At 44.0% G+C, this 13,028-nt stretch overlaps 1 protein-coding gene across 4 annotated transcripts in view; it reads right to left on the bottom strand.

The window, feature by feature from the left end:
• Positions 1–13,028, bottom strand: part of CCDC30 (coiled-coil domain containing 30) — a 120,077-nt gene that overhangs the window by 25,855 nt on the left and 81,194 nt on the right. For all 4 annotated transcript variants that reach the window (XM_056122913.1, XM_056122910.1, XM_056122912.1 and 1 more), the window contains 2 exons: positions 11,689–11,843; positions 663–825 (listed from right to left, as the gene is read on the bottom strand). In XM_056122913.1, the coding sequence (XP_055978888.1) occupies positions 663–825; positions 11,689–11,843 (318 nt within the window). The remainder of the gene's footprint in view (positions 1–662; positions 826–11,688; positions 11,844–13,028) is intronic.

The following is a 13,028-nucleotide window of genomic DNA, read 5'->3' as shown; positions in this document are numbered from 1 at the left end:
GGCACACCAGACAGTGTTCAGGGGTTACTATTGACTCTGCCTCAGGAATCACTCCTGGGAGGCTCAGGGGATCAAGTGGGACGCTGGGGATCTAACCCAGGTTGACCGCAGCAAGGCAAGTGTCCCACCCCCTGTGTGATTGTTCTGGTCCCAGACCCATTTTTTTTTCCCTCTAAGCTTTTTCCTTGTGCTGCAAGGTTAGAAGTCTGAAGAGGACGTTTCCCAGACTTTCCAGAGAGCAGAGTTCATGTTTAGTTTCTGCAAATGAGAGGCACCTGCACAGGTTGAAAAGCCTTTCCCCCAGCAGGTTATGAATGAGTGGTCAGTAGATGAGACACTGGCAGGGGCCTCGGAAAGTCCCGGGAAGCCCTCTCTGTGCCTGCAGAAATTGCCTTCTCGGGGTTTCCAAGCTGCATTTATTGAAAGTCATGTCTTATCTCTTACTTTTTCTTCACAACAGCTTTACAGCACGCACTCCTGGGGTCAAATCCTTTCTTGCTTGAAATGCCTTGAGGAGATTCTGCTTTCCTGCTTGAACCCCATCTAAACAGAATGGGTCAAGTGCTAAGCACTCAACAATCTACTGATTACCCAGTTCGATTACTCTACTACTACTATACGGGAATAGGAAAGCCAAGAAGAAAATTTATTTATTTCCTTACCTTGTTGGATATTCTTTGTTCATTTTCCAGCTGTTTAAGTTGGGCTTCTTGTTGTTGTATCTGGGCTTGTTGCTGAGAACTGATCTTTTCTAGTTCATTCTCTTTGTTCTGTGAGATTCTCACTTGCTTTTGTAGCTCAATAATATCCTGATCTAGGAGTTTCCTGAGGGTAATTAATGTACACTAAATCACACTGTGAATTAAAAAGCTTTGGAAATGAAACTCTTAGACTAAAAAATGTTTCAACACATTAGGGGACTGTTCTTTGGGCTGGGGGAGGGTTGCATGAGACAGGATTTGAGTTCATAAAGCAAAGGATTGAGCACAGGGAACCTCCTTTGTGACAGCAGCTTTTCTTCATCCTCTCTCTTCTCAAAACAGCCTTTGAGGAAGAAATATTTTTCTTTACTTTCCAGGGGAAACTAAGGCAAAGAGAAGCTTCCCTGACTGCTCAATTACACAGCTATTCCAAGGTGGACTAACATGTAATCTCATCTTCTTTCTATTTAATCTCACAGCTTTACAATGAAGTCCTGATGTTCAGAGCACTTCCAATGAGGACTTCAGTATAGGCTGTTAGTTACAAGCACAACTGATACCAAGGCACGGGTTTTAACACAGCTGAATCCTGAATGAGTCTACTGATAAAAAAAAAATGCAGGCTGGCCCCAAGTGCCATAAATACTTAAGGCCTTCAGAGAGTTTCTTATCAGACTTGTGGAAAGAATTTCTGAAATTCAGACGAAGCTTCTGGACCCTGGAGAACCATCTAGAAGATATGATAATAATGATGAAAGGGTATTGGTGGACAAAATTCTCACTTACCTGCTAGGTGACCAAGATGCTGATATCAGACAATTAAGTTTCTGTCTCTAAATTCAATTTTCTGAGAAATCAGTGGATAACTGGGATTTTTTTGTTTGTTTGTTTGTTTGTTTTTAGGACACATCTGCCAGTGCTCAGGGCTTATTCCTGACTCTGTATTTAGGGATCACTCCTGGCCGGGTCGAGGGAACCATATGTTGTACCAGAAATCGAACCTGGTTGACCATATGAAAGGCAAGTGCCCTAGTCACTGGATTACCTCTCCAGCCCCTGGGAAGGATTTTTATGTGATACACAGAGCTCCCGTCTCTCTGCCTTTCAGCATCTCTGCTCTCAATTTTGGAGCAAGCACAGGCTGCCCAAGGACTGTTGTAGATTGTCTTTAACTGCTTCTCCGCACCTCTCTGCCCCCTCCTTCCTTTCTATTGTATTTCATTTATTTCTCTATATGGCTGAGAAATTCCCTGCTATCATCATCAGCTTCTTTTTTGACTCTGTTCTGAATTTCTCTTTAATGGTGCCAAACTCCACTAAGGGAACAGACTCCAAGACAAGCCTTGGACCTGGAAGAGAAGTTTTGATCCTAGAACTTGAAAAAATAGAGTTATCTGAATCAATGTAGGAACTGGAAACTGGCAGAGAAAACAAGTCAGGCCATAAAAAGCAACTCATGAATATTTTGGAAGTTGATTCTGTTGATCACATAGATAGAACCTGAACAACGAAAGACTAACATAAACCTGTTCTGTCAGTGAATAAAATTAAGAATTAGATTGTTAAGACGCCGTCTCTCTGATAGCTGCAGCCCGTCTTTCAAAGCAGCCTTTACACAGAACCAGAGTGCCCTCCGCAACCAAAGTCTAATCCTACCCTGCTTGATGAGTGCAGTGGTCTCCATGATTCTATGAAGCCCAACCTTCTCATTATGACTTGGTAACCAGCCTCTCTTTCACACCTCATTTTCTGGCTTCTCTTTGCCCATTTTGTTTCAGGCAAGAATGAAAGTTTGTTTTTGTTTTTTTTTTTTTTTTTTTGTTCCTCGGGGCTGGAGCGATAGCACAGCGGTAGGGCGTTCGCCTTACAAGCGGCCAACATGGCTGACCCGAGTTCGATTCCTCCGCCCCTCTCGGAGAGCCCGGCAAGCTACCGAGAGTATTGGATATGCCAGACACAGTAACAACAAAGTCTCCAATGGAGACGTTACTGGGCCCGCTCGAGCAAATCGACGATCAATGGGAGGGCCTTTACCTTTTACCTTTACCTTTTTTTGTTCCTCACTTCTTGAAATAAGTTGCCCTCCGTATTGACCCCTCTCCTCGACTTCAACCTTCGCTTTCTCTTCCTCTGCCAGGTCTTCCTTTGCCTGATATCTTAGTTGGCTTTCCATATCTACCTCACAGTGTTTGGTGAGTCCTGTGGGGTGCCAGGGATGGATGTGGGGGCAGCTGCATGGAAGGCTGAGACTCCTGCGCTGTGTCTCCAACCTGTCAATGCTCTTTGCCAGGAAGGTTTTCTTCAGTGTCTTTGTCCAGATAAGGTTTCGTGCCTGGGGATGCTCTGCTCTGGCCTGAACTTCCCCTAGCATTATATTTACTGTACATCACTGCAGTTGCAAAGACTTCTGTACAGGGGTATTTATCATAGCATTATAATAACAGCGTAAGTCTAGAAAATATATCCCCCAAATTATGGTATATTGTTATGATAGGCTACTATGCAACTGCTCAAAATTAATATTATGAAACTAAGTCAGGGGGTTGGAGCAACAGTACAGCGGGTAGAGCGGTTACCTTGCACAGGGTTGACCCAGGTTCGATCACCAACATCCCATATAATTCCCTGAACACTTCCAGGAGTAATTCCAGAATGCGGAGCCAGGAATAACCCCTGAGCACAGCCAGGTATGACCCCCCAACGCCCCTCCAAAAGAAACTAACTCAGTATCAGGAAATGCCCAAACATAATTCTAAAGAACATCCGAATTAAAGAAGTTTCAAGAGAAACTTTAAATATTTTAATTACACATATTTTACATGAAAATAAAAATACAAATGGCCAAAGTTGTGATACGCAGCAAGAGCAGTGCTTGAAAGGATGCAAAGTACTTGTAAAGGTGAACATTAGCAAAGAAGAAAGAATGACCTAAACTCCCACTAGAGAGTCCAGCTTGAGAAAACCAGAGAAAGGAACTAGAGAAAGAGGTCCAAGATATAAGTTCAATATAAAGCTATAAAGATAAATCAATGAGAGCAGAAAGCAATGAAACTGAAAATAGGAAAACAACAGAGAAAAATCAACGAGAGTAGAGCCAATTCCTTGAAAAGAGGATTAAACTCGATAAATCACTCTCTAGCCAGGCTAACCAAGAGACAAAGAAGATACAAATTATTAATATCAGAAGTGAAAGAGGGACCAACACTACCGATCCTCTGGACACCGAAAGGATCAAGGGGTCTGGGAGACGGCTCTGTGGGCTGGGCACACGCATGCTTTGCCTGCAGGAGATTGTGGTTCAGCCTCGGACACCCCATGCTCTCCTAAGCACTGAGCATTGCTGGCTGTTTCCCAGAAACCCAATAAAATAAATATGGGGCTGGAGGCATAATACAGCAGGTGAAATGCTTGCCTTGCACATGGTGGAACCTGGGTTCAATTCCTGACATTCCATAGGGACTCTTGAACCCTGCCAGGAGTGATCCCTGAGAGTGGAGCTGGGAGTAAGCCCTGCACATCACTGGATCACTGGATATGGCCCCAAAATAAATGAGTGAATAAATGAATAATAAAGATTCTTATGAACAACCTGATGCTCACAAAGATTGATAATTTAGATTAAATGAACCAACTGCCTGAAAGATGCATTCTACTAAAAATTTACCCAAGGAGAAATATATAACCAAGCGTATGCCCCTCTCAGAGATCCCGGCAAGCTACCGAGAGTATCTTGCCCTCACAGCAAAGCCTGGCAAGCTACCCGTGACATACTCAATATGCCAAACACAGTAAGAAGTGTCACAACGGAGACGTTACTGGGCCTGCTCGAGCAAATCGATGAACAATGGGAGGACACTGACAATGACAGTGACAATACCAGTATAACACATTAGTTACTATTTAATAATATTCCCCCAAATAAAAAACTAGGCACACATGGCGAATTCTAACAATTCAGGTAGAAAAGATACCAGCTCTCTACAATCTCCTTCAGAGGAGCTGAAGAAGGAGGGATATTTTCTAGTTTTTTTACAAGTCCAGCATTACCCTAATACCAAAGGTAAAGGTAAAAGGTAAAGGCCCTCCCGTTGATCGTCGATTTGCTCGAGCGGGCCCAGTAACGTCTCCATTGGAGACTTTGTTGTTACTGTGTCTGGCATATCGAATACTCTCGGTAGCTTGCCGGGCTCTCCGAGAGGGGCGGAGGAATCGAACCTGGGTCGGCCATGTTGGCCGCTTGTAAGGCGAACGCCCTACCGCTGTGCTAAATCAGAGGAATATATTATAAGAAAGTAAACTATTTTTTTTTGTTTTTGGGCCACACCCAGTGATGACCAGGATTTATCTCTAGCTTTGCACTCAGGAATTACACCTGGTGGTACTCAGGAGACCATATGCGATGCCAAGGATCGAACCTGAGTTGGCCTCATGTAAGGCAAGCACTCACCCACTTTGTTATCACTTGGGCTCCAAAAAGCAAACTGTCGATCAAAATTTCCATGCCCAAACTTCTTGCTCTGGCTAATTAGATTTGACATGACTGAGGCCTACCTTACTTATCTAGCCTTGTTTTCTCATCCCATGTCAGTTCTTACTGTCTCCAACCTTGATAAAGTAGGTGTATTGCAGGAGAAAGTGGGTCCCTCTCATCAAAGAACTAAACAGGTAGCTCAGCAGATAGAGAAGTTTATATTATTTCCAAGCATTTTATTTTCTAGCCCAAATGAGCATTCTTTATTTTCCCGAAGATGGAGGTGAAGGTGATAACAGTAACAATATGATAACTATTATTATCAAATAATAATTTTGAGCATCAATTATTTCAGCAACAGTAGCACCTTTTCAGCAGCAATATTATAATATGTCGACTTGGCTAGTAATTCTCTCTGTGAATGATTCTGTTCAGAGTGGTTAAGTTCTAGTTAAGCTCTACTTTTTTGATTGAATCCTGCCCCATAACCAGTGTTTTCTGTATGGCAAACATTTTCTTTTTTAAAAAATTTAATTTCTTCTTTAGGGGCTTGGGATGGGGCACACTCAGAGCTTACTCCTGGCTCTATGCTCTGGGATCACTCCTGGCAGTGCTCAGGGCACCATATGGTGTGCTGGGAATCAAACCTTAGTTGGCTTCATGCAAGGTAAGTACCCTACTTGCTGTACTATCACTCTGGCCTCTAAATTAACTTCTTATGGCTCAATCACCTAGACAATGATCCTGTGAGGTAGGAACGAACAAGCCCATGGAGTATAAAAAACTAGCCCAAGATTAAAATGCAAGTGGAACTCAGGTATGTGGGTTTTGCAACTGAAAACTCAGGTTCTCAAGGAGTCCGGAATGGGCAACCTCTCCCCATCTCCCTGTGCTTCTGGGAGCCTGGCAGTTATGCCCACAAACTGCCTCTGGTGCCATATAAGCTCATTAACAGCTGCGATCCAGAGACTCACAAATAAATCCCGCGAAGAGATCAACAAGCGGCAGAGATGCCTCTGGACCCCAAATCACCAAAAAAATTTAACTCCAGCTGTATCACCCTATTTAAAATTTCAGAATTCTGGAGTGCACAGCTGCATTTGTGACCGCGTGACAGCTCAAATTCCATACCACTGATGTATTAGGAATAGCATAGATTGGATAGGATGTAAAGCAGAAGACAACCAATCTTGAATAAACAAAATTATCATACAGGACTCAACTGTAACATGTTAGTAATCTCTATGTAAGGGCTTGATGACTCCAGGGTGAGATACAACAATCTTCACACAGTTTTCTCTAAGGAAACGTCTTTAATCATATTTCATGGATTACTCATAACAACTGATAAAGCACTGTAGCACTGTCGTCCTGTTGTTCATCGATTTGCTCGAGCGGGCACCAGTAATGTCTCCATTGTGAGACTTGTTGTTACTGTTTTTGGCATATCAAATACACCATGGGGAGCTTGCCAGGCTCTGCCGTGTGGGCTGGATACTCTTGGGCTCTCCGAGAGGGGCGGAGGAATCGAACTGGGTCAGTTGCGTGCAAGGCAAATCCCTACCCACTGTGCTATCACTCCAACCCAACAACTAATATAGCACTGTAGCATTGTTCTCCTGTTGTTCTTCGATTTGCTCGAGCAGGCCCAGTAATGTCTCTATCGTGAGACATGTTGTTACTGTGTTTGGCATATCGAGTACATCACGGGCAGCTTGCCAGGCTTTTCTGAGTGGGCAAGATACTCTCGGTAGCTTGCCAGGCTCTCCGAGAGGGGTGGAGGAATCAAACCCAGCTTGGCCAGGCCGGCTGCATGCAAGGCAAAGCCCTACCGCTATGCTATTGCTCCAGCCCCAACAACTATTATAAAATAAATTATTTAGGGCCTGCTATTGGGGTATGTTTGGGTGGTGGTTGGGAAAATTCAAAATGATAGTGGTGGGAAAGTGTAATGGTGGTGGAATTGGTGTTGGAATATTGAAACTAATAAATTATTATCAACAACTTTATAAAACTAAATTGAAAAATAAAAACCAAGTGAAAAGGTCAGAGAAATAAAACAGGGGTTGGGCTGGAGTGACAGTACAGAGGGGAGGGTATTTGCCATCCACGCAACTGACCCAGGTTCGATACCCGGTATCTCATATGGTCCCCTAAGCACTGCCAGGAGTAATTTTTGAGTACAGAGCCAGGAGTAACCCCTGAGCATTGCCAGATGTGACCCCAAGAGCCCCAATGCTCCCAAAAACCCCACAGGGATTAAGGTCCTTGCCTTGTGCTACCAACCCCAGTTGATCTCCAGCACTGAGTATGGTCCCTAAGCACCTCCAGGATTAATCCCTGAACACAGACCCAGGAAATAGCCCCTGTATACCACCAAGTTTGGTTTATTCCTACAAAATAAGCCCCATAAGTTTCTCTTCCTTAGGGTTTTTGGTCCATACCTGGTGGTGTTCAGGAGCTCTCCTAGCTCTGTGCTCAGGGTCATTCCTGGGGGCACTTGCGGGACTGTACGTGGTACTGAGGATTGATGCAAAGCATCGCTCCTGCCTCTTGACCGATCTCTCCAGCACCATAGATTTCATTTTCTTTATACTTGGTGTAAATTCTATATATTTCTTTTTAGCAAATCTTCATGAAAAATGTACAGAACTGATTTTATCATTCTCGGAGATAAGAAATCAAATTTTAGGGAAGTGAAATTGCTTTTTCATCTTTTTTCATTTCATTCTTTGCTTATATCCTTGATTCTTTTGAAATTTTATGGCAGGTATTTTTCTTTTTTAGTTGTTATTTGCTTTGTTTTGGGATCACTCAGCAGTTCAGGGGTTGCTTCCAGCGTTGCTCAGGAGACCATGCGTTCAATTGGTTGAGCTATCTCTGTGACCCCTCAACACACTAGTCTTATGAGGTAGTTTTCATAATTCCATAGTTGAAGTTTTCCAGGTGTACAAATCTGGTGTCTGTCATTTCTTCCTACTTTCATTCATGGGAGCCAGTTTCCCTGTACTCTTTGGCGATTTTTTAAATTATAAATTTCAAATTAAACTTAATATATGGTAATTCTTTTTTATTTTTAAGTTTTTGCTTTTTGGGTCACACCTGGCAATGCTCAGGGGTTACTCCTGGCTCTGCACTCAGGAATTACTCCTGGTGGTGCTCAGGGGACCATATGAAATGCTGGGAATCGAACCCAGGTCGGCCGCGTGCAAGGCAAACTCCTTCCTCACTGGGCTATTGCTTCAGCCCCAATATATGGTAATTCTTAATATCTAAAATGGGATTTATGTTATCCCCCAGAGAAAATTCGGATATTTCTAAGGAAATCAGAAGCCAGGGAATCAGAGGCTGTCTGCCGAAGCACACTTCAGGGTTGGAGCGATAGCACAGTGGGTAGGGCCTTTGCCTTCAACGTGGCCAACCTGGGTTCAATTCCTCCCCCCCCTCTCGAAGAGCCTGGCAAGCTACCGAGAGCATTCTGCCCACATGACAGAGCCTGGCAAGCTACCCATGGTGTATCCGATATGCCAAAAACTAACAACAAGTCTCACAATGGAGACGTTACTGGTGCCCGCTCGAGCAAACTGATGAACAGCGGGAGGATAGTTCTACAGTGCTACAGTGCCCACTCAATTCCAGAGTTTTTATTAGAGTTCAGCTATGGGATCTGGTGTCAAACATCCTGAACCCAGAGCTGAAGTTGCTAGTCATGGCTTGGCTTAGAAGCTAGCTTACCACTAGGCGTTTTCATTTTGTCATTGTATGTTTCCCTTGGGAATTTCTCTGCCTAGTAAGCAATGCTGTAAGAGGCCACATTATTAATTACAGCACAGTCAGGATCTATGTATAACACCATAGGAAGGCAGTTTGTCTTCCTGCAAGAAGGGATGGTGAGACCCGTATATTTCCACTGTTCTTAGTGAGGGAATTCATTCATCCAATTACACACTCACTCACTCACTCACTCACCCATCTGCTGAATTTCTATTGAGTGCCAAACCCTATGCTAGAGATTTTCATTCTATTTATTTCTTTGGTTTTGGGGACATAGCTGGTGATTCTCAGGGTTTATTTCTACACTCAGTAATTACTCTTCGTGGGTTCAGGGGACCGTCTGGAATGCCAGGAACCGAACCTGGATTGGGCATGAAGGCACTGTCCTACTGCTCTGGACATCTGAGCTAGAGCTTTGAACCTGAATTGAAAACAGCTTTCAGAGTTTTTTAGTCTATATAAATATTTGAATATTTTTGGTGTCTAAGACCATATATTTTATTTGCATATATATGATATATTCATATCTATCTATTGATTTGAGAACCACAGAAATAAGTAGCAGCTACTGGGGGTTAGGACACTTAAGAAGACTGTTTAAGGTTTCTGAAGATATTTCATAATCATAGGAAAAACATATGCAGCTTGCATTTTCTGCCAATCATGTTCAAATTTAAAAAGCAAATCATAGTGGGGTGTGGTGCCACCAGGAGGTCAACCTGTACCTGTGGGGTGAGTGCATCAGCAGCCTAATGGTGTCTTCAGACGTCCAGATATCCCCAAATTGCTGCTGTGCCTCTGGCCAGACCTCAACAACTTGGGGTCAAGTTTACCAAGAAATTAAATGGCCAAAAGTTAAGTATGTGGAAGTCACACCCACAAACCACCCCTGGATCAGCTATATAACCTCATTTATTGGCCTTATTTCGGAGACCCATAAATCTCAAAAGAGATTAAAAGATGCAGTTAGGGCCAGTAGTGTGGAGGTAGGTGGGAACCTGTTACTGAGATCTCCAGGCCTGCTGGGATGGGGACTGGGCCTCCTCCCCCCAGGTTCTCAGTTTCCCAGTAGCCTGGCAGTCACACCCACAAACTGCCCCCTGGCACCATGTAATCTCATCAACGGCCAAGACCCAGGGACTATAAACTAAAGCTCCTGGAAGAGAGCGCCGCAGAATGTCCTGACCCCATACCAGGCTGTCTTCACCAGGGCACCTCGGAGGGGCGGGGGTTGTTTAGTTTCCCTCCCTGCCCCAAACAGAACCCTGGCAGCCAAAAACTTCCAGAACCTACTGCCACCATGCGCAAGGCCACACTCTCCACATGCTCGGATGAGACTCACCCAAGAGGTGATGAACTTCACCCAAGATGCAATGAGCTTCACCAGAAAGGTACTAGCAGGAAAACCCAGATATGCAGGAACCTGTGACTGGGATCTCCAAGCCCGCTTGGACTGGGACTGGGCCTCCTCCCCCCAGGTTCCCAGTTTTCCAGTAGCTTGGCAGTCACAGACACAAACTGTCCCCCCTCCCCACACGCCATGTAATCTCATCAATGGCCAAGACCCAGAGAGTATAACTAAAGCTCCCAGAAGAGAACGACACGGAATTTCCTGGACATTATATTCCATCCATAACAAGCACTGTCCTCCCGTTGTTCCTCGAGTTGCTTGAGCGGGCCCAGTAACGTCTCCATTGTGAGACTTGTTGTTACTGTGTTTGGCATATCAAATACGTCACAAGGAGCTTGCCAGGCTTTGCCGTGCAGGCAAGATACTCTCGGTAGCTTGCTGGGCTCTCCGAGAGGGGCGGTGAAATCGAACCTGGCTCGGCCGAGCCGGCCACGTGCAAGGCAAATGCCCTACCGCTGTGCTATCGCTCCAGCCCTCATAACAAGCAACACAAAACAAATTGTCTAGCATTGTCTTTTCAGTAAGCTTGAGTGGTGGTGAGACTGGTGTCAAAATATCAAATGTAACCAAAGTAGGAAGAGAGTATGGGGGAAACTGTTTGCCACACAGGCAGGGGAAGGGTTGGAACGGGGGGTAGGGGGGAATACTGGGGATTTTGGTAGTAGAAAATGTGCACTGGTAAAGGGATGGGTGTTTGATGATGGCATGACCAAAGATTTGTAGCTGTATCTCACGATGAATAAAAAAAGGGTTGGGAAAATAATAATAAAATAATAAAATTAACATTCTGAATAAAACAAATAAAGCAATGTGGAGTTCATGCCCAATTCAATCAGCTTAATTAATGGCTGAATAAATAGCAGTACTCCTACATTATAAAAAAAACAAGCAAATTATAGGACTGGAGAGAAAGTACAGGGATTAAGGCACTTGTCTTGCGTGCAGTCGATCCTGGTTTGATGCCTAGCACCATGTATCATCTTAAGAGCACTGTCAGGGGTCATTTCTGAGCACTGAGCCAGGAGCAGCCTCTGGGCATCATCATGTGGCTCCAAAACTCAAACCCCTCACCCCCTTCAAAAGCAAATCACAAAGTATCTTATTTCATAGGCAAGTCAAGAGAACGGGACACCAGGTACATATCAACCAGAACAAGGTATGATCCACTGTCCCTAAGAATCCCACACTCCAGCGTAAAAGGCCAGTGAGGAAATGAGCCATAAGACTACAGCATGGGACGTGCTCTGTGTGAGAAGCTGACTGCGTTCGTCGGACGCAGGCGCAGAGCTAGGTGGACACTAATGGACAGCATGGAAGCTCTGTCCGCTCACCTCTTCTGTTGCTCTTCCTGGTAGCGCTGCTGTAGTCTGGCTTCATTTTCTGCTGCTTCTTTTATCCTTTCCTCAAGTTGCTTCCTCCCCAAGGCACAAGTGTCTGTGATACAAACTTTCTGAGCATGTTCTAATTTCTGCTGCAGATCCAGAATCTTATGTAAAAAAAAAAAAAGTACAAATAAAGCTGTTAGGAGCTGTGACCTTTTCTCTAACTAGGAAAGACCATACATAGAGAGAACAAACATAACTGTGCCAACACATACGTTGTCTCTAAAGAGTGCGGCTAGATTTATTCCAAGCTGAAAATGACTGAATCTCTGCAATACGTAAGTAATGCAATCACATCGCTCTGTGTGTGTGTGTGTGTGTGTGTGAGAGAGAGTGTGTGTGTGTGATGAGTGCGCATATGCATGCGTGAGTGGAGCTGTGCAGTGAAATTTCTTTCTTCTTTCCTGATCCCGTCTTCCTCCCAGTTTTCCTTCACCAATAGGTCGTCACAGGTATTAATTGCTTGTGCACACTTTATTTATGCATATTCACAAGCACTCATATACCTTGCCTTTTATTTTTATTTTATTTTATTTGCTTTTATTTTTATTTGCTTTTTTTTAGCACACGACAGGGACAAATGGAGACGTTACTGGCGCCCGCTCGAGCAAATCGACGACTAACGGGAAGTTAAGTGATTAAGTGATTAAGTGATTATTTGCTTTTTGGGTTACACCCGGCAATGCACAGGGGTTACTCCTGGCTCTGCACTCAGGAGTTACTCCTGGCGGTGCTCAGGGGACCATATGGGATGCTGGGAATCGAACCCGGGTCGGACGTGTGCAAGGCAAACGCCCTACCAGCTGTGCTATCTCTCCAGCCCCTATACCTTGCTTTTAAAAGCCCCTTTTAATAAACTATTTCATTTATTGGTTACTTTAACTATTTTTTATTAATCCTGCTAGTGATTTCACCATTAATCTATGACCTGCCCTCCTATGAAGCTTTAGCTGTAGGAAGACCCCTTCACTTATCGAACTAATTCCTTACCGGTGTCCTTAAGTTTGGTTGACATCCTCTGCAAATAATACTATTATAAACAATATCTCTAGAAAAAATTATGAAGCATGAATTTGTTTGTTTGCTAGCTAATGCTAATCATCTCCATAGGTATTAGAATAATTCATATGTTGGCAGCAACATGTTAGATACTAACAGCAGAGTTCTCAGACTTTTTTTTCTGTAGTCACTATGAAGTTAAAAAGTTATTCAGTGTTGCGTTTCAGGCATACAATGTTTCAACACCAAACCCTTTACCAGCTTCCACTTCCCTTCACCAATGCCCTGGA

This window comes from Sorex fumeus, unplaced genomic scaffold, assembly GCF_029834395.1.
Source record: "Sorex fumeus unplaced genomic scaffold, SorFum_2.1 ptg000047l, whole genome shotgun sequence".
NCBI lineage: Eukaryota > Metazoa > Chordata > Mammalia > Eulipotyphla > Soricidae > Sorex > Sorex fumeus.
The sequence above is the reverse complement of the archived record's forward strand: the minus strand, read 5'-3'. Positions and strand labels throughout refer to the sequence as shown.